Source organism: Zootoca vivipara, chromosome 10 (genome assembly GCF_963506605.1).
Source record: "Zootoca vivipara chromosome 10, rZooViv1.1, whole genome shotgun sequence".
In the NCBI taxonomy this organism is placed as follows: Eukaryota; Metazoa; Chordata; class Lepidosauria; order Squamata; family Lacertidae; genus Zootoca; species Zootoca vivipara.
The window spans coordinates 65,501,248-65,520,035 of record NC_083285.1 but is presented as its reverse complement, the minus strand read 5'-3'; the positions used below and the strand labels follow the sequence as shown (position 1 = coordinate 65,520,035).

The following is an 18,788-nucleotide window of genomic DNA, read 5'->3' as shown; positions in this document are numbered from 1 at the left end:
CAGAAAACAACCTTTCTCCCTCCTCTATATGACATCCTTTTATATATTTGAACATGGTTATCATATCACCCCTTAACCTTCTCTTCTCCAGGCTAAACATACCCAGCTCCCTAAGCCGTTCCTCATAAGGCATCGTTTCCAGGCCTTTGACCATTTTGGTTGCCCTCTTCTGGACACGTTCCAGCTTATCAGTATCCTTCTTGAACTGTGGTGCCCAGAACTGGACACAGTACTCCAGGTGAGGTCTGACCAGAGCAGAATACAGTGGTACTATTACTTCCCTTGATCTAGATGCTATACTCCTATTGATGCAGCCCAGAATTGCATTGGCTTTTTTAGCTGCTGCATCACACTGCTGACTCATGTCAAGTTTGTGGTCTACCAAGACTCCTAGATCCTTTTCACATGTACTGCTCTCAAGCCAGGTGTCTCCCATCCTGTATTTGTGCCTTTCATTTTTTTTGCCCAAGTGTAGTACTTTACATTTCTCCTTGTTAAAATTCATCTTGTTTGCTTTGGCCCAGTTGTCTAATCTGTTAAGGTCATTCTGAAGTGTGATCCTGTCCTCTGGGGTGTTAGCCACCCCTCCCAATTTGGTGTCATCTGCAAACTTGCTCAGGATGCCCTCAAGCCCATCATCCAAGTCATTGATAAAGATGTTGAACAAGACTGGGCCCAAGACAGAACCCTGTGGCACCCCACTAGTCACTACTCTCCAGGATGAGGAGGAGCCATTGATGAGCACCCTTTGGGTTCGGTCAGTAAGCCAGTTACAAATCCACTGAATGGTAGCATTGTCTAGCCCACATTTTACCACCTTCTTTACAAGAATATCATGGGGCACCTTGTCAAAGGCCTTGCTGAAATCAAGATAGGCTACATCCACAGCGTTCCCTTCATCTACCAGGCTTGTAATTCTGTCAAAAAATGAGATCAGATTAGTCTGACATGACTTATTTTTCAGGAACCCGTGCTGACTTTTAGTGATCACAGAGTTTCTTTCTAGGTGCACACAGACTGTTTGCTTAATGATCTGCTCTAGAATCTTTCCTGGTATTGATGTCAGGCTGACTGGGCGGTAATTGTTTGGGTCCTCTCTTTTCCCCTTTTTGAAAATAGGGACAACATTTGCCCTCCTCCAGTCTGCTGGAACTTCGCCTGTTCTCCAGGAATTTTCAAAGATTATTGCCAGTGGTTCTGAAATCACCTCTGCCAGTTCTTTTAATACTCTTGGATGTAGTTCATCTGGCCCTGGAGACTTGAATACATCTAAACTAGCCAAGTATTCTTGTACTACCTCCTTACTTATTCTGGGCTGTGTTTCCCCTGCTGAATCATCTGCTCCATATTCTTCAGGTTGGGCGTTGTTTTCTTTCTTGGAGAAGACTGAGGCAAAGAAGGCATTGAGGAGTTCTGCCCTTTCTCTGTCCCCTGTTTGCATTTCACCATCTTCTCCTCTGAGTGACCCCACTGTTTCCTTGTTTTTCCTTTTGCTACGGACATACCCATAAAAGCCCTTTTTGTTGCTTTTAACCTCTCTAGCGAGCCTGAGTTCATTCTGTGCTTTAGCTTTTCTGACTTTGTCTCTACACGTGCTGGCTATATGTTTGAATTCCTCTCTGGAGATTTCCCCCCTTTTCCATTTTTTGTACATATCCCTTTTAAATCTTAACTCAGTCAAAAGTTCTTTAGATAGCCAGCCTGGCTTCTTTAGGCACCTTCCATGTTTCCGTCTCATTGGTATTGCCTGAAGTTGTGCTTTTAATATCTCCCTTTTAACAAACTCCCAACCATCATGAACTCCCTTCCCTTTTAGTATTACTGTCCATGGGATTTCACCCAGCGTTTCCCTAAGTTTTCTGAAGTCGGCTTTCTTAAAGTCTAGAATTTGGACCTTAGTATGCTTGGTTGCTCCTTTCCGCTGGATAATAAACTCCAGAAGAGCATGGTCACTCCCACCTAATGATCCTGCCACTTCTACCCCACTAACCAAGTCATCACTATTGGTTAGGACCAGATCTAAAATGGCTGATCCTCTTGTTGCTTCTCCCACTTTCTGGACAATGAAGTTGTCTGCAAGGCCAGTGAGGAATCTGTTCGACCTTATGCTCTTGGCTGAGTTTGACATCCAACAAATATCAGGATAGTTGAAATCCCCCATTACTACTATCTCACTTCCTTTGGAATGCTTGGCCATCTGTTCCAGGAAGGCATCATCTGTGTCCTCAGTTTGGCTTGGGGATCTATAGTAAACTCCCACAATGAGATCACTGTTGTTTTTCTCTCCCTTAATTTTGACCCAGATACTCTCAATTTGGCTTTGAAGTTTTAAATCCTGGATCTCTTCACAGGTATACATATCCCTAACATATAAAGCTACTCCTCCTCCTTTCCTGTTTGGTCTATTTCTCTTAAATAGATTGTATCCCTCTATTACTACATTCCAGTCATGAGACTCATCCCACCAGGTTTCAGTGATGCCTATTATGTCATATTTAGTTTGCTGTACCAAGAGCTCAAGTTCATCTTGTTTATTTCCCATGCTCTGTGCATTAGTATACAGACATTGAAGACCGTTGATCATTCCCCCATGTCTCTTATTTAAGGATATTTTCGTCCCACCACTAGGTCTGCATGCTGCTTGCTCCATTTGGTCCTTGACATTTGGATGATCATCTTCAGCATTTGATAGACTCCTACCTTCAGGACAACTGTCTCCCTCCCCCACATAAGTCAGTTTAAAGCCCTCCTGATGAGGTTTTTGAGTTTTGTGGCAAAAACATTCCTCCCAACTTTTGTGAGGTGCAGTCCATCACTTGCCAGAAGTCCATCTTCAAGAAACTGCAGACCGTGATCTAGGAATCCAAACCGTTCCTGTTTGCACCATTTGCGAAGCCAGTTGTTCACTTCCCCTATTTTTCCCTCTCTCCCTGGGCCATGTCGTTCAACTGGGAGGACAGAAGAGATGACAATTTGTGCATCTAATTGCTTCAACTTCCTGCCCAGAGCCTCATAATCATTTTTGATCTTCTGTAAGCTATGGCTTGCAGTGTCATTGGTTCCCACATGCACCAAAAGGAAGGGGTATTTGTCGGTGGGTTTTATGATTCCTTGCAGCCGTTCTGTTACATCTTTGATCTTGGCCCCAGGTAGACAGCACACCTCTCGAGACATCTTGTCAGGCCCACAGATCACTGCTTCTGTACCCCTCAGTAGGGAATCCCCAATCACCACTACACGCCTCTTCATAGGCTTGGTTGGGATTCTTCCATGTGCTGTCCCTTCCAAGGTTACCTGCATATTCCCGGAGGACTGACTTTGCTGCTCGTCTTCATATTCCTCATCAACTGTGATGAGGGAGAGATCCTCAGGTGGAGTCTGTTCCTCGTCTTCCATGAGCACTTCAAAACGGTTGTGTAATTCTAAGCACTCAGAGCGATCCCTGGGCCTTCTACTTCTATGAGTCACGTTCCTCCATACATCTGGCTGCTGTGTTGGGGAACTGACCTCCTCCTCAGGGAGATCCCCTGTCTCCTCCTTGGTGCAGACAGTGTGCTCCTGACTCTTCCCTGATGGGCGTGGAAGGGCTAAAAAGAAAGGAAAGGAAATGGCAGTACCACCTTCTGATACAACCCACCTTAGGTCAGGTCATGACCCAGCAGATGAAGACCAATAACTTTAAGCTCTGTCCACGATGCTCCAGGATGCGCTGGCAGTAATTAATACAGCTGGCAACTCATTAGTGCCTCTTCCAAGATAGAACTTGCCCTCCTTGGTGACCCCTGATCTTAGCTCGTGGCAGATGACAATTTGGTCCCACTTTTTGCATTAACCTTATAAAGTGTGGTGTTCCCCATTCAGCGTCTTGATTTGCATATCCTTCTAAAATCTACAAGAGCACCAGTCAAAATGACACTCGGGGAATTTGAGCGCCAAGTCAGAATAGTAGACGCAAAAGCCCAGTGTGGTTAAGAGATTATTGTTCGTGTTCATGTGAACAGATATATAGCCAACTCTAGCTAAAGAGCTTGGGGGGGGGGGGGCAGAACCTGATATGGTAGAAGAGAAAGACAGTCCTACATATTATGTATCAGATTTCCCCAACCTGATGCATTCCAGATGTTTTGGACTACATTTCCCAGCCACCTTCCTAAATATGTATATTTGTCTAAACCAGAGTTTCCCAAACTTGGGTCCCCAGCTGTTTATGGACTACAACTCCCATCATCTCTAGCTAGAAGGACCAATGGCCATGGAGGATGGCAGTTGTAAGGGGGAAGGCTTATAGGGAACAGCCCCCCCAAATCAGGTCGAGTTCCTCCCAGAGCAATAAGTCCAGCAGCGGATTAGATTACAAAAGCCAGGAAACAGAAAGTCTCAGAGGGTAGGGAGAGAGAGCTGTGGAGGAAGGGACCAGCAAACAGTCAGAATAATAATAATAATAATAATTTATTATTTATACCCCGCCCATCTGGCTGGCCTGAATTGAGACGAACGGTTCCCTGTAGGAGCAAGGGGAGGCCCTTTGGGGTTCCCAGGCTGTTATGTTGGGCGCAAAACAGAAAGCAGCCATTGCGAGGTTCTGACTCAGACTGAGGCAGACATGATTTATGGACACTTTGCACTGTAAATAATATGCACAAATAAAAACATCTTAAAGACAAGCAGATGTGGAGGGTCGTTACTCAAGAGTAGCCACAACAACCCCTGACAGGAATTGTAGTCTAAAAACAGCTGGAGATCCAAGTTTGGGAGACTCTGCTCTAAATAAAAATGTTTTTAACAGGTGCCAAAAAGAGTACTGTACACTGAAGGCACATGCCTCGGGTCAATAGGCAGGGAGATCCAAAGTATAAGTGGCCAGCTTCTTACAAATGCGGAACGCATATTATGTGGCACCTGTAGCAATGCCAGTTCCGCCGATCTAAGCAGTTGGTTTGGCACATATGGGGTAAGGCGACCTCACAGGAGAACTTGTTCCAGAACTGGTTACCCAGCTTGTCCTTTGAAGAAAATATCCTGAAGCTATGTATGGGATTTCGCCCTTTCAGAAAACATGATCCGCTACACGGGCAGCCCAGACAGCTTGCGCTCCCGGACGCCCATGATCACACCCGACCTGGAGAGTGGGGTCAAGATGTGGCATTTGGTCAAGAACCACGAGCATGGAGATCAGAAAGAGGGTGACCGAGGGAGCAAGATGGTGTCGGAGATCTACCTGACCAGGCTGCTAGCCACCAAGGTATGGAAGGGTTGTGAGGATCGGGGAATAATTTGGTGGCAAAGGCTTTGAAGGACAGAAGGTGCCAGTACTCTTGGGATCTTAGAATCATAGAATTTGGAAGGGTCATCTAGTTAGTCCAGCCCCCTGCAATGCAGGAATATTTTGTCCAACGTAGGGTTCGAACCCATGTCTTGGCAGGTAAGAGATGAGAGGATGATTTTGCGGTTGGGTTTGCCTTTTATCTGTAGTGTTTCCTGCTATTCGCAATGTACCCAGATTTCACCCCCTTTAAAAGCAAAAGTTAATATTCACAATGACTGCAAATATATCTAAAGTATATGCATATACAGTGGAACCTCTACTTATGAATTTAATGCATTCCGAACGCACATTCGTAAGTCGAAAAAAATTGTAAGTCGAATCCCATAGGAATGCATTAGGAGAAAAAATTCGTAAGTCAAAGCAACCCTATCTAAAAATTTGTAAGTAGAAAAAATCCTATCTAAACCGCATCCAAGATGGCGGACGGAGCTCTGTCCGTAAGTCGAAACATTCGTAGGTCGAGTTATTCGTAAGTAGAGGTTCCACTGTATTCTAGTACCTATGGTTGCCAGCCTTCGTATCCCATTTGCAGAGATATCTTCATAATGCAGAGTTGGTCTGCCAACGGGCCTGGCACCAAAAGACAGATCCATCTGGACCTCTTCCATTCTGTGGACGTCACCAAGCTAGTGTAGATGTCGCTGGAAAAATGTAAAGCAATCTAGCCTGCCACACCTCCAGAAGGGTGGGGATTCCAGAGTTCTGGCATTGCTTATAGGGCAAGGTGAATGTCAGTCACAAATCATTTGGGCCTTCTGAAGGGAAAGCATCAACATGGCTTCCGAGAAGAGTCTTAGCAGCCAGGGAGACTTATTTAAATATGTCTACTATTTTTAAAAATAAATAAATAACATTTACAGGCCCTCCAAGTGTCCCTATATTCTAGGGATGTCCTTGATTTAGAGAAGCTGTCCCAGTTTCTGTTTTTGAATGTCCTACTTTTCCTTAGGATGTCCCTTTTTTTCACTGGAGAAATGTTGCAGGGCATGAATTTAAATGTTTTAGTGAAAGTGCTAAAATCCAGGCAAAGAATGGATATGTCAACGGTGTCAGGCAAATGTCCTCCAGTTCTGGAAAGCTCCCCCTGAGTCATTTCACAGTGTGTTGCACAGGCTTCCCATCCTTCAGGAGTCTCTGTGACCCCAAACAAGCTGGAATTCGTTTGAAACGCCCTCATAATGCATCCTGTAGTCTGGAACGCAATAACCATTCTCTCCCTCCTCTAATGTTTAGGGCGGTTGATCAGGAGGAGCATTTAGTGGAGGAGGAGAGAGATGGAGAGAGTTCTCCAGCGGACTGGTTGACAGGGGAAACAGCCTCTCTGCCAAGGTGCTGGCCTGTACGAAGGTGCAGGCAGGCAAGCGAGCGGGCGGTGAGCACTCAATCTGTCACCGTGCTCAGCGTTTTCATGGGAGATGATTTGCCTGACAGCTCTATAACTCTCTGCAGTTGACTTTCAGCCTGAGAATGCCATGGACGGTGTTTTAACACTTGATGCCTTCCGCATGGCAACACCTCCTTGTCGCTCAGCGCCGGCACTTTGTTATTTACACAGAATTGGTTTTGCCGACAACTTCACAGCGCTGCACAGAAGCAGGGCAGGCAGAAGGGGTTCCCTAGCAGCGCTGCATTAGGAAAGCAAGATTATTGATCGCTCAAAAATGGAGGAAAACTGAGGTGCCCACAATCCAAGATTGGCAAATAAAATTAATAGAATTTATGAATTTGGAAAGAATGACGGCTGCAATCAGGAATACTTCTAAACAAAAATCTAAATTGGAATGGGGGGTAGTGGAGGAGTATTTTAAGAAAAATGATATAAAAACGGAGTTGATGATCTGTCTAAATTAAGCTGTAATGGGGAAATTTGTAAAAAGGATGGGAAAATGGAAAGTAAAATAAATAAAATAATAAGGGATTGGAAAAATTCAATCAGAGATGTAACGTAATGGTTAGGAACGCAAACTAAAGAGAATTCAGAAGTCAAGTGATGTGTGGTGATTGGGAAGTTAATCTTTTTTATTTTTATTTTAACAAATATTTGTTTAAATGATGTACTTTTTTTCTTTGTATTGTATTTTAATGACTTAAATAAAGGTTATTTTTAAAACTAAAAAAAAGGAAAGGAAAGGAAAACAGATTGTTGCGAGGCAAGGTTAGGGGTGGAGGTTAGGGTTTAAATTTTGCATCAAGAGCAGCAGGCGGGTGAAGGAAGCTGAACTCAGCCTACTTGCGGACATCCAATGGAACCTTGGAAAACCCAGGACAGACCAAAGAAATTAGTTCTTCTCATGCATAGTTAAACATAACCATTCTGGCTAGGAGCCATTGAATTTGTTTGACTCTCCCATTCCCTCACCTCATAAGCAATTGGGGCCAACGTGTAATAAATGGATCTTGCTGTCCCCATCACCTCTAATTTGATTCTCAAAATGAGACCCTTGCTATCTGGACAACGTGCAAATTTAAGTAAACTTATTTGAGCAAAAAGTGAATGGTGAATGATGGAATGCCCTCCTGTCATAAGTCACTCTACAGTCTTTAGAAGACATCTGAAGGCAGCCCCCTATAGGGAAGTTTTTTTAATGTTTAATGTTTTATTGTGTTTTTATCTATGTTGGAAGCTGCCCATAGTGGCTGGGGCAACCCAGTCAGATGGAAATAATGATGATGATGATAATAATAATAATAATAATAATAATAATAATAATAATAATAATAATATACTAGAACCAAGCCTATAAACAGTTGACAATTCTAGTCACAGATGGGGCAAAGATTTTGATAGACAGATTTTGACACAGCCTACAATGTGTACTACTCACCCAATTGTCTAGCTCAGCTGGTTAGTGTGTGGTGCTGATAATGTCAAGGCTGAAAGTTGGATACCTGTAAGGGACACCTGCACATTCCTGCATTGCAGGGGGCTGGACTAGATGATCGTCAGGGTCCCTTACAACTCTACAACTCTGATCTGCCTAGATCGTTTCAACAGTTTGGGAGGCGTGTAGCAAGAAACAGTTCCACAGGCTGGAATGCTGCACAACGAGGAATCCGACAACTTTGGCAGTTGTGCATTCCGGAAGGAAAACCTTTTGTGACATTTGAAGTGACATCATAGATCTAGCCTATTCACACATTGGTTTAGAAGCCTTTTGTCCTCCAGTGATGGGCGTACTTACCACCCGCAACACCACACTGAGAGCCAGTGGGATGTAGTGGTTAAGAGCAGCGGACTCGTAATCTGGTGAACCAGGTTCGCTTCCCCGCTCCTCCACATGCAGCTACTGGGTGACCTTGGGCTAGTCACACTTCTCTGAAGTCTCTCAGCCTCACTCACCTCACAGAGTGTTTGTTGTGGGGGAGGAAGGGAAAGGAGATTGTTAGCCGCTTTGAGACTCCTTCGGGTATTGATAAAGCGGGATATCAAATCCAAACTCTTCTACTCTTCACCTTCCTCCTTTTGCTCTCCTCCTACTAGGGCACTTTACAGAAGTTTGTGGATGACCTCTTTGAGACCATCTTCAGCACAGCGCATCGTGGGAGTGCCCTGCCCCTGGCCATCAAATACATGTTCGACTTCTTGGACGAGCAGGCAGACAAGCACAACATCCACGATCCTCACGTGCGGCACACTTGGAAAAGCAACTGGTGAGTGCAACATCGTCATAGAATCATAGGGTTGGAATGGACCCCAAGGGTCATCTATTCCAACCCCCTGCAATGCAGGGGTCAGAGCTAAATAATCTCTAACAGCTGGCCAACCAACCTCTGCTCCAAAGCCTCCACTGAAGGAGAACCATCAGTTCCACTGTTGAACAGTTCTTATCATCAAAAAGCTCTTCCTAATGTTTAGTCAGAATCTCCTTTCTTGTAACTTGAATCCACTGGTGCAGGTCCTACCCTCCAGAGCAGGAGAAAACAAGCTTGTTCCCTCTTCCATGTGACAGCCCTTGAGATATTTGAAGGTGGCTACTCTGTCTCCTCTCAGTCTCCTCTTCTGCAGGCTAAAGATCCTCAACTCCTTCAACCATTCCTCATCAGGCTTGGTTTCCAGACCCTTGATCATCTTGGTTGCCCTCCTCTGCACAACCCCCAGCTTGTCGATATCCTTCTTAAATTGCGGCACCCCAGACACAGTGTTTCCAGGTGGCGTCTGACCAAGGTGCTACCACCACTTCCCTTGATCTGGACACAAGACTTCCCCACCACTCCACATACCATGCCCCACTCCCTCCCTAATGAACAACTTAGTTGAATGCCACCCAAGAAACCCCCTCAGTTGTTTTTTAAAAATGTGATATGCAAGGGTGCTTGGTTAGCACCAAGCAGGGTGTTCGATGGAGCCCACAGCGGCCTATTTGGGGACCCCAGCTCTGTTGTTGTTGTTGTTTAGTCGTTTAGTCGTGTCCGTCTCTTTGTGACCCCATGGACCAGAGAACGCCAGGCACTCCTGTCTTCCACTGCCTCCCGCAGTTTGGTCAAACTCATGTTCGTAGCTTCGAGAACACTGTCCAACCATCTCGTCCTCTGTCATCCCCTTCTCCTTGTGGCCTCTATCTTTCCCAACATCAGGGTCTTTTCCAGGGAGTCTTCTCTTCTCATGAGGTGGCCAAAGTATTGGAGCCTCAGCTTCACGATCTGTCCTTCCAGTGAGCACTCAGGGCTGATTTCCTTCAGAATGGATAGGTTTGATCTTCTTGCAGTCCATGGGACTCTCAAGAGTCTCCTCCAGCATCATAATTCAAAAGCATCAATTCCTCAGCGATATTGCATGGAGCAAAAATTCCACATGCAAAAATTAGTGGAGAGGGAGGGAGGCTCCCTTTCTCACTATGCCAGTCTGCTAGGAAGTGTCACAACCCTTCCCGAAAGGCACTGGCACATCTTGAGATGCAGGCGAGTGCGCAAGGGGTGCTCTGAAGCATCTCCTCCATGCTGACTGGCAGGCTGTTGGCATTGTACACACAAAAATAAATAAACAGAGAAAACTCCAGGAAACCAAAGAAGCTTTCAGCTAATGAAACATTAGCATATTATTAACATCATCTGTGGCACTAATCTAAGTCTGATTGAAGCCACTCAGACTAAATGAGCAGGAGGTTTATTTAAGGGGGGTGGGGGAGAGAAGAAGGTGGGTGGAAGGGAGGGGGCTTGAGAAACTAGGAGGAAAAAAACTATCTCTTCTCAGTCAGATTCAGATGATTCCAACTTGGCTTCCCCTGGCTTCATTCTTCCAAGCCACTGCTCTACATATCTTCTGCTACTAGATGCTGGGAGAAGTCCCTCGACTCGGGGAAGATTCAGTAGTAAGTCGGGATTCAAGTGCAATCGGCAGAAATAGCCAGGGAATTGTTAGGGAAAGAATCGTGCTATCTGGGAGTTCACGGATCATGTATCAAACATGGTTCTTACATATGGAGGATGTGGGTCCTTTGAAGGTAGCTGGACAGGTTCGGAACAGGAAGAAATTTTGAAGCAGTCACCATCCCTGTTTAGCTTGACTACAAGGCTGGCAAAGGAGCAGCACCACTGTTCTAGTAATTCAATATCACTCTTGATATAATTATCATCAGCATCTCATTTCATGGCAGCTCAGGGCTGCATACATGGGGATTATCCCATTACAGCCAGACAACGAGCTTCTTTTAGCATTTGGATGCCCATCTAAATGCACATTTCTAAATGTACTTCCTCAAAATATGGGCTTTCAATGCATTTTGATCCTTGCTTGCTGCTGCAGAGCTGCGGAACTTGCAACAAAATGTTCTGTAAGTGTGAAGTCTGGCAGGCAAATGTTCATCCAGAAAGTGTCCTAGGTGGCATCCGTTGGAAGTGTGCGCCATTGGGGGGTAAAGTCAAGCCATTACAGAGTTAGAGTGCTGGCTATGGCTACAGAGATCCCTACAGGAGAAACATGTTTTCTTGCAGCTGGGGCAGAGGAAAGCATCCAGTTCTGCTGCTGCACATGGCATTTCTTCTTTCTGTGCCCCTCCCCACAGTCATTTCTTCTCTGGTCACTGCTATGGGTGCATGACCTAATCACAGAAATATAGACACAACACGTAGGCTAATAACTGTTAGAGCATATATAACAGAATAATGAAATCATTCAAAAAGTAGGAATAAATCTATTAGAGTTCATATATACAATGTAACAGACTAGTGGCACAGAAAGTCAAGCCATGAGTTCAAGATAGGCGTCAAAGGTCAGTCTCACAATGGTTATTCAAAGGTTTCAGCAGAAGACGTCTCAAAAGTCTAAAAAGTAAAGTTTTCTCAATAGTTTTTCAAAAGTACGCAGGCTGAGACCCTACCTGCCTGCGGACTGTCTCGCCAGAGTGGTGCATGCTCTAGTTATCTCTCGCTTGGATTACTGCCATGCACTCTATGTGGGGCTTCCTTTGAAGGTGACCCAGAAACTACAACTAATCCAGAATGCGGCAGCTAGGCTGGTGACTGGGAGCGGCCGCCGAGACCACATAACACTGGTCTTGAAAGATCTACATTGGCTCCCAGTACGTTTCCGAGCACAATTCAAAGTGTTGGTGCTGACCTTTAAAGTCCTAAAAATGTGGCCCAGTATACCTGAAGGAGCATCTCCACCCCCGTCATTCTGCCCGGACACTGAGGTCCAGTGCCGAGGGCCTTCTGGCGGTTCTCTCACTGCAGACTTTTAGAAGACTTTAAGAAGACATCTGAAGGCAGCCCTATTTAGGGAAGCTTTCAATGTTTAACAGACCATTGTATTTCAATATTTTGTTGGAAGCCACCCAGAGTGGCTGGGGAAACCCAGCCAGTAAATTATTATTATTATTATTATTATTATTATTATTATTATTATTAACGTTTCAACAGAAGACGTCCCAAAAGTCTCAAGGACAGTGTTTCCGGAATGATACTACTGTTTCGTAATAGTCTTCATCAGCTGAAAATACAATACAAAGCATACAACCAATGAATGATAACAGAATTGAGCTACCCACATACACATTATATAAAAAAAACAGAATATACAAAACAAAGTGCATGAAGGTACCGGGTATGTACCCAATATTTTTCACAAGATCATGTAAGTAAGATTCATGTTACGGATCAGTGCTCACTAGTACTGTAGCTGCTGATACTTGCAACTCACTTGCATAGTATATATCAAGTAAGCCATGGGTGTTTCTAATGACGATATGTTTAAAGTGACAGTATAGCAAGTACAGCATATGAATACAAAGTAGACCCATAAGAAGCAGTTACACAGGACAAATACATAACAATAACACGTACAACAATATTTAAACAAAGCAATCAAAATCAAGTTCAGAATTTAGCCCCCCCCCCCCCCCGGATGAATAGATTTAAACAGAAAAATGAAACGGGTTTTTTGTTGACGTAACCGCCATCAGGTTGGTACCAAATATATCCCTTTGTTTTCCTCTGGACCACATCAGCAAGGCTGAGAGCACCAGGGGCATACCCAGGAACAAAACTTGGGGGGGGGGGGCAAGCCATGGTCGTTCAGGTTGTGACATTTCAGCACGGAAAAGGCAAACCAAAATTTTAAGAAAAATTATATATAATTATAGGAGAGGCAACTCTGGCTTACTTTCCTTTTTGTAAAAGAGGTTCAGAGATAAAATAAACCAGCGATTGGAAATAAAGCAACTGGGGAGAATTGGACACGTACAAGTCGGTGCTCGCGCGCACAGGCAGCCCAGAAGGAGCAAGGTCTCACCATTGCAGGGAGAGCAGCCCGGACACCCCCACCATGGTCCAGCTGCCCCGCTGCTCACGTGGTCGGCTGCATCTGCTCTGCGGCGGCTCTTCACGCCGTCGTCTCCTCCGGATAGAGGCGAAGCGGGCATCTCGCATGGCAGGGTAGGAGCGCGCCGCCTCGACCATTCGCTCCGTCCCGCTTCTTTCACTCCCTATCCAGCGCTGACATAGATTCCTCTACCAGTCGCTAGGTGGCTCTAGATACTTCTCGGTTTTTACACCATTTCAGTGTGGTAAACAACTGATTATTCACCATCGCCCTTGCTAATTTTGTTTTGTTTCATCACTTTATAACCATTTATTTATTTATTTTGCTTCTGGGGGCAGCTGCCCCCCCTTGCCCCTCGCTGGGTACGCCCATGGAGCAGGGTCTTGTTGTCTAGGCAGCCCAGGACCTCCATACACACTGCCCAGGCTTGCACCCTAGAGAGGCCACTTCCGTGCTGCAAATCCACCCCTCACTCCTCCACTGTCCCTCCCATTTGTAGTTTCTCTCACTACAAACCTCAGCATGCGTTTGCCTTAAGAGGACAACATGAGACTGGGAACCCCATGGCTTGAGCGTGTAATGTATGGTTCTGCCTAAGCTGGGAGCAGTGGTCCAGTGGAGGGGGGGGCACAGCTCCGGGACTCTTTTTCAGAGCAGGAGCAATGATATAACCTTCCAGAGCACCAGCGGAACTGACAGGCCATTCTTGCAAGTGAATGAGGTCAAAATGGAAGTGAATGAGGTCATAATGAGGCTTTCAAATGTGGTTCTGGTAGATTAACATAAGGCTCATCTACACTTTCACTTGTCCCATGCTAGAAAGCATGGGTCCAAGTGGCTTTCCTCTTGACCTGGGCTTTCCGGGCATGGATCCAAGCAGTTTTCCCCTTGCCCCACTCCTTCCCCAAGGAAAACTCTTGGGAACGAGTGGGGAACATCAGGGCAAGAGGAATTGTGGATAAGCCTCAAGTCAGAGAATAATCAGAGGCTAGATACCTCTTTCCTCTGAAGGGATTCAGACTTCATGCCAGCAGTTTAAGCTGTAACAGTTCTTTGCAAGAAGTTTGCATTGCTAATTAAAGCAAAAGGTTGCAATTCCGTTGGCTGAAGACTTTTTGTTAACACTCGGAAGTGTTTTACAAGGTGAACCTATACAGCTGGAAGTAAGCGAATTCCCCTAGAGCAGGCATGGCCAACAGGTAGATCGGGATCTACCGGTAGATCCCCAGGATGTTTCTGGTAGATCGAGGGTAGATGGTGGATTCCTTAGTGATCACCAGCCTAAAAGAAAAGAAAGAGCTCTCCCCCCCCCAAAAAAAAACACATCAAGAACTCTTGTCTCCCCCCCACAAAAAAGCTCAATAACCTTGAGCAATTGCAGGGAGAGCTCCTTCCCTCTTCTCGATACTGAGCTCACCAGTATGTGTGTGACTGTGTTAGTGCGTTGCACAGAATGGCTGGATTGCTCCCTGTCCCTCTTGCCTGCCTAGAGCTCCCCGGCTCCTCCTCCCTCATCAGCTAGCGAGAGAGGGGTGGATGGGTGCCCCTAGCTGAGGGGGTGGAAAGTCTGGACTTTGAAATCATCTTATTTTTATTTGCCACTAGCTGGCCCTGCATGCGTTGCTGTGCGTTAGTCTGTGAAATGGAGGGTAATAGCCCCCCTTCATATCCCCCTGAGCCTCAGAGCCCTCCTGAGTCGAGGCGAGATACTGTGGAGAGGGCAGGTTTCATCCCTGTGTCTCCCCCCACCCTGTTCTGACCCATTACGTATCCATGCCCCTATTTGCCCCCCACCCCCACCCCCAGGCAGGCCCCTACCTCCACTTGGCAATGTTGGGCCTTGTTGCTGGAAAAGGCCTGTTTTCAGTTGGTTTGGTCTTCAACACCTCTGCCGGATGGATGGATGTGAGTGGTGGATCTCGTGGTGGAGGCGGGGTTTGTGGGTGTGGTGTAGATTTCACAGGAAGGGGGGAGGTGTACTGTGGGAGGAAATCCACTTGAGGGCGCTGCTTTACTTTGTTGAAAAAGATGTTTGTACCTGTGGAGGTGTGAGATTTGAGGGATTTTTTTTCAAACAACGCTCGGGGAGTGGCCTGGATCGTTGTGTCAAAATTTCAGGACAATCGGTCAAGCGGTTACGGAGAAAAGTGGATCCCACACTTTCATGATTTTTACATTTATAGATAGATAGATAGATAGATAGATAGATAGATAGATAGATAGATAGATATAGATATAGATATAGATATAGATATAGATATAGATATAGATTTCGTATTGTATTGTTTAATTAATGTTTTGTGGTTATTTTAAATTTATGTGGAGTGCCTTATCTGAGTGGATGGAGCAGCCGAGTAATTTCGTTGTTCCCACAGGGGGGCAATGACAATAAAGATTATCTTATCTTATCATCTTATCTTAATCTTCCTTCCCTCTTCCTTTCCTGAAGCTTGCCGCTAAGATTTTGGGTGAACATGATCAAGAACCCGCAGTTTGTCTTCGACATCCACAAGAACAGCATCACCGACGCTTGCCTCTCGGTCGTAGCGCAAACCTTCATGGACTCCTGTTCGACCTCAGAGCACCGTTTGGGCAAGGATTCCCCCTCAAATAAGCTCCTCTACGCCAAGGATATCCCCAGCTACAAGAACTGGGTGGAAAGGTATATCCTGCCCTTTCTTGCAACACTAGAACTTGGGGCTGTCCGGTCATAGAATTGTAGAGCTGGAAGGGTCAACTAGGGGTTAGTAATAGGTTCAGTTAGAAGAATGTATGTTTCTGCATGAATTAATTTTCGGAAATCAGTGAGTTTGATCATTGGCTTAAATGATTTCTGAAGGACATGACAATTATTTGTTTGTTTGTACCCTGCCCACCTGATTGGGTGCCCCAGTTGATGGTGATGTTATAAATTTACAGACCTACATTGGATCCCAGGACGTTTCCGAGCACAATTCAAAGTGTTGGTGCTGACCTTTAAAGCCCTAAAGGGCCTCAGCCCAGTATACATGAAAGAACATATTCACCCCCATCTTTCAGCCTGGACACTGAGGTCCAGCTCCAAGGGCCTTCTGGCGGTTCTCTCACTGCAAGAAGTGAGGTTACAGGGAACCAGGAAGAGGGTCTTCTCGGTAGTGGCGCCCACCCTGTGAAATGCCCTCCCATCAGGAAATAAACAACTATCCGACTTTTAGAAGACATCTGAAGGCAGCCCTGTTTAGGGAAGTTATTAATGTTTGATGTTCTATCACATTTTTATTATTAATATTCTGTTGGGAGCTGCCCAGAGTGCCTGGAGAAACCCAGCTAGATGGACGGGGTATAAATAAATTTTATTATTATTATTATTATTATTGAATCACCTATAGTTTTTCAAAACTACGAAAGCCAATTCAAGACAGGTTTAAAAGCAATAGGGGGGTGGGGAACCCAGTTAGGGCACAGATCTTTTGGAAAAGCTTGTCGAAACAATCACATGCTCAATTGATTTGGTAAGTACAAACAGTGGGCCATGATCTCAACCCAGAAGCTGCTCCACTGAAAAAGGAGCAGCCACACCCAAGGCCCTGCTCCATGTTTACGGAGCAGCTTCTGATCTTTCAGGGGACTTTGCAGAGAAACTCTCCCACAACCTGCATTAATCTGAGTTATACTGGGCTATATTGTTATATCTGGGTTATACTGGGTATATTGGGGATAAAACGGTCTCTCAAATCACCTGATTCCAAACTGTTTTCCCGAACACCTTGAACTTGGCCCAGATTTAGACTGGCAGCAAGCGCAGATCCTGAAAACAAGCTGTTATATGCTTGCTGTTGTTTGCCCCACAAGCAGCCTAGCTGCCACATCCTTTGCTAGCCGCAGCCTCTGGACCAACCTTAAGGGTAGCCCCATGTAGAACGCATTGCAGTAATCTGGCCTTGATGTTACCAGCCGACGGGCAACCGTGGCCAAGCTATCCTGATGCAGGAATCGCTGTGCTTGTCTTACGTGCTGAAACTGGTCGGCATGTGTAGGCACAAACAGAAAGGTACATCTGATGCCTTCAAGTCCTGCTTGTGGTGGATTTCCAAGCAGCACCCTGATGACTCTCTGCTCGCAACTTTTGGCAGGCCTCTTTCCCCTCGCCTTCCTTCTTTGTTTGTTTCGCAAGAATGGAAATAATATTCACCGTAGCCCGTTTAGCTCAGCATTGTTCTCATGCCACACAGCTCCTTAACTCAGAGTTTGTGCTGAGACTGTCTTCTCATTTCTCCTGAGGAGAAAAGGTTTTGCGAGGAACGAGGGAGGCTGCAGAGGAGGGGGTGGAGCTGAGGGAAGCATTGCAGGCCTTTGGAAACAAGAAGTGTCCATTCAGTGCATACCCTTTATGTCACAGGCTCAAATCCCTGACTTTCCTTTCCCACTTAATTTATAATCAGTTCAAGGTTGGTTCGTGGGGTCTTCTTCATGCCGCACATAGTTAAGCTACATACCCTGCAGGTGTCCCATTTTGAGTGGGACATCCCGGATCACAGAAGCCAATTCCGGCTTCTGCCTGGATCCCAAGAAGACCAGACCAAAAGATGCTCACCCTACAGTGAGTCAGCAGGGCCGTGCCAGAGCTCTGGCTCGTGACCCTGCCATCGGTCGCCAGACCTGCCCCTCCTGACATTTTGATTTTGTGGGGTGAAAATGTTGGAAGGTATGAAACTCTGGAGCGACGGTCACCAACCTAGATGGCTTTAAAAGAGGATTAGACAAATTCACAGAGGAGGAGGACTATTGAGTACAACCGTCACAGTCACAGGAAATCGGAGGAAGGGAAAGTGATCTGTTGCTGTCAGCCGAGAGTTTTGCCTCGCTCCCCTTTCAACAAAGCCCTCCCCTTATACATCAGAAGTAGTGAATAGAACATATGTATGCATCAGCTAGCACCTCCCCACAGCAAATTTGGCGGGCAGAGCAGAACGCTATAATAGCACTGTACAATTTCATTGGGCAGTAATTATACTTTTGAGTCTTTGGTGTACTCCAGATAAGTTATCGCGGTAATCCTTGCAACAGCCCCAAATGTTACATGCTAGTATCATTTATTATCCCCCATGCTGTGGAGGAGGGGCTAAGCCTGAGAGGTGCTTAAGTCCATCTAGTGGGTTCATGCCTGAGATTATTGAATCAAGGATTTCCTAGCTCACAGCTCCCGCTCTTAGCAGATGCAATGGTGTGGTGCCCTGTGCTTAAGGAGAGGGAAGAGCAATGGGCATCTGTCAGCTTCGCCTCACTTCTGCCACCAGCTTTGCTTCAGAAATGGAAGGGAGGGGCTAAGGGACACTCAGGCCCTCCTTATCCTCTCCTGCCAGAGCTCCCAGCACAGGAAGGAGGGCCAGGTTAGTCTCCTAAACCAAAGTGATCCTGGGGCTGGACCAACTCGATGAGGAAAAGCTATGTCAGCGAATGGTCTGGATCAGAGGATTGGGGAATGCATTCCCAGGCAGATAAGGCCCCCCCCTCCTTTCCAGCGATTTCAGGAGTAGAGAGAGACATAGACACTGAGCAGCTTCGACAGAAGTTGCCTAGTTATGAGATAATGGAAAGCAAAACAGAAGGAAGGGAACAGCCAGCAGAGACATCATTAAAGAGTGTGGGGAACCCTCCTTCCCCAAGAACTAGGAGGTCTGTCTGTATTAGAGACCATAGGATGCAGAGAGTAGGCAGAACAAA

General features: G+C 45.8%; 1 protein-coding gene across 1 annotated transcript in view; it reads left to right on the top strand.

Annotated features, from left to right (window-relative positions):
* PLXNA4 (plexin A4) overlaps positions 1-18,788 on the top strand; it is a 584,028-nt gene that overhangs the window by 544,050 nt on the left and 21,190 nt on the right. Inside the window, exons 28-30 of the mRNA XM_060279222.1 lie at positions 5,052-5,242; positions 8,808-8,977; positions 15,535-15,747. Of these exons, the coding sequence (XP_060135205.1) occupies positions 5,052-5,242; positions 8,808-8,977; positions 15,535-15,747 (574 nt within the window). The remainder of the gene's footprint in view (positions 1-5,051; positions 5,243-8,807; positions 8,978-15,534; positions 15,748-18,788) is intronic.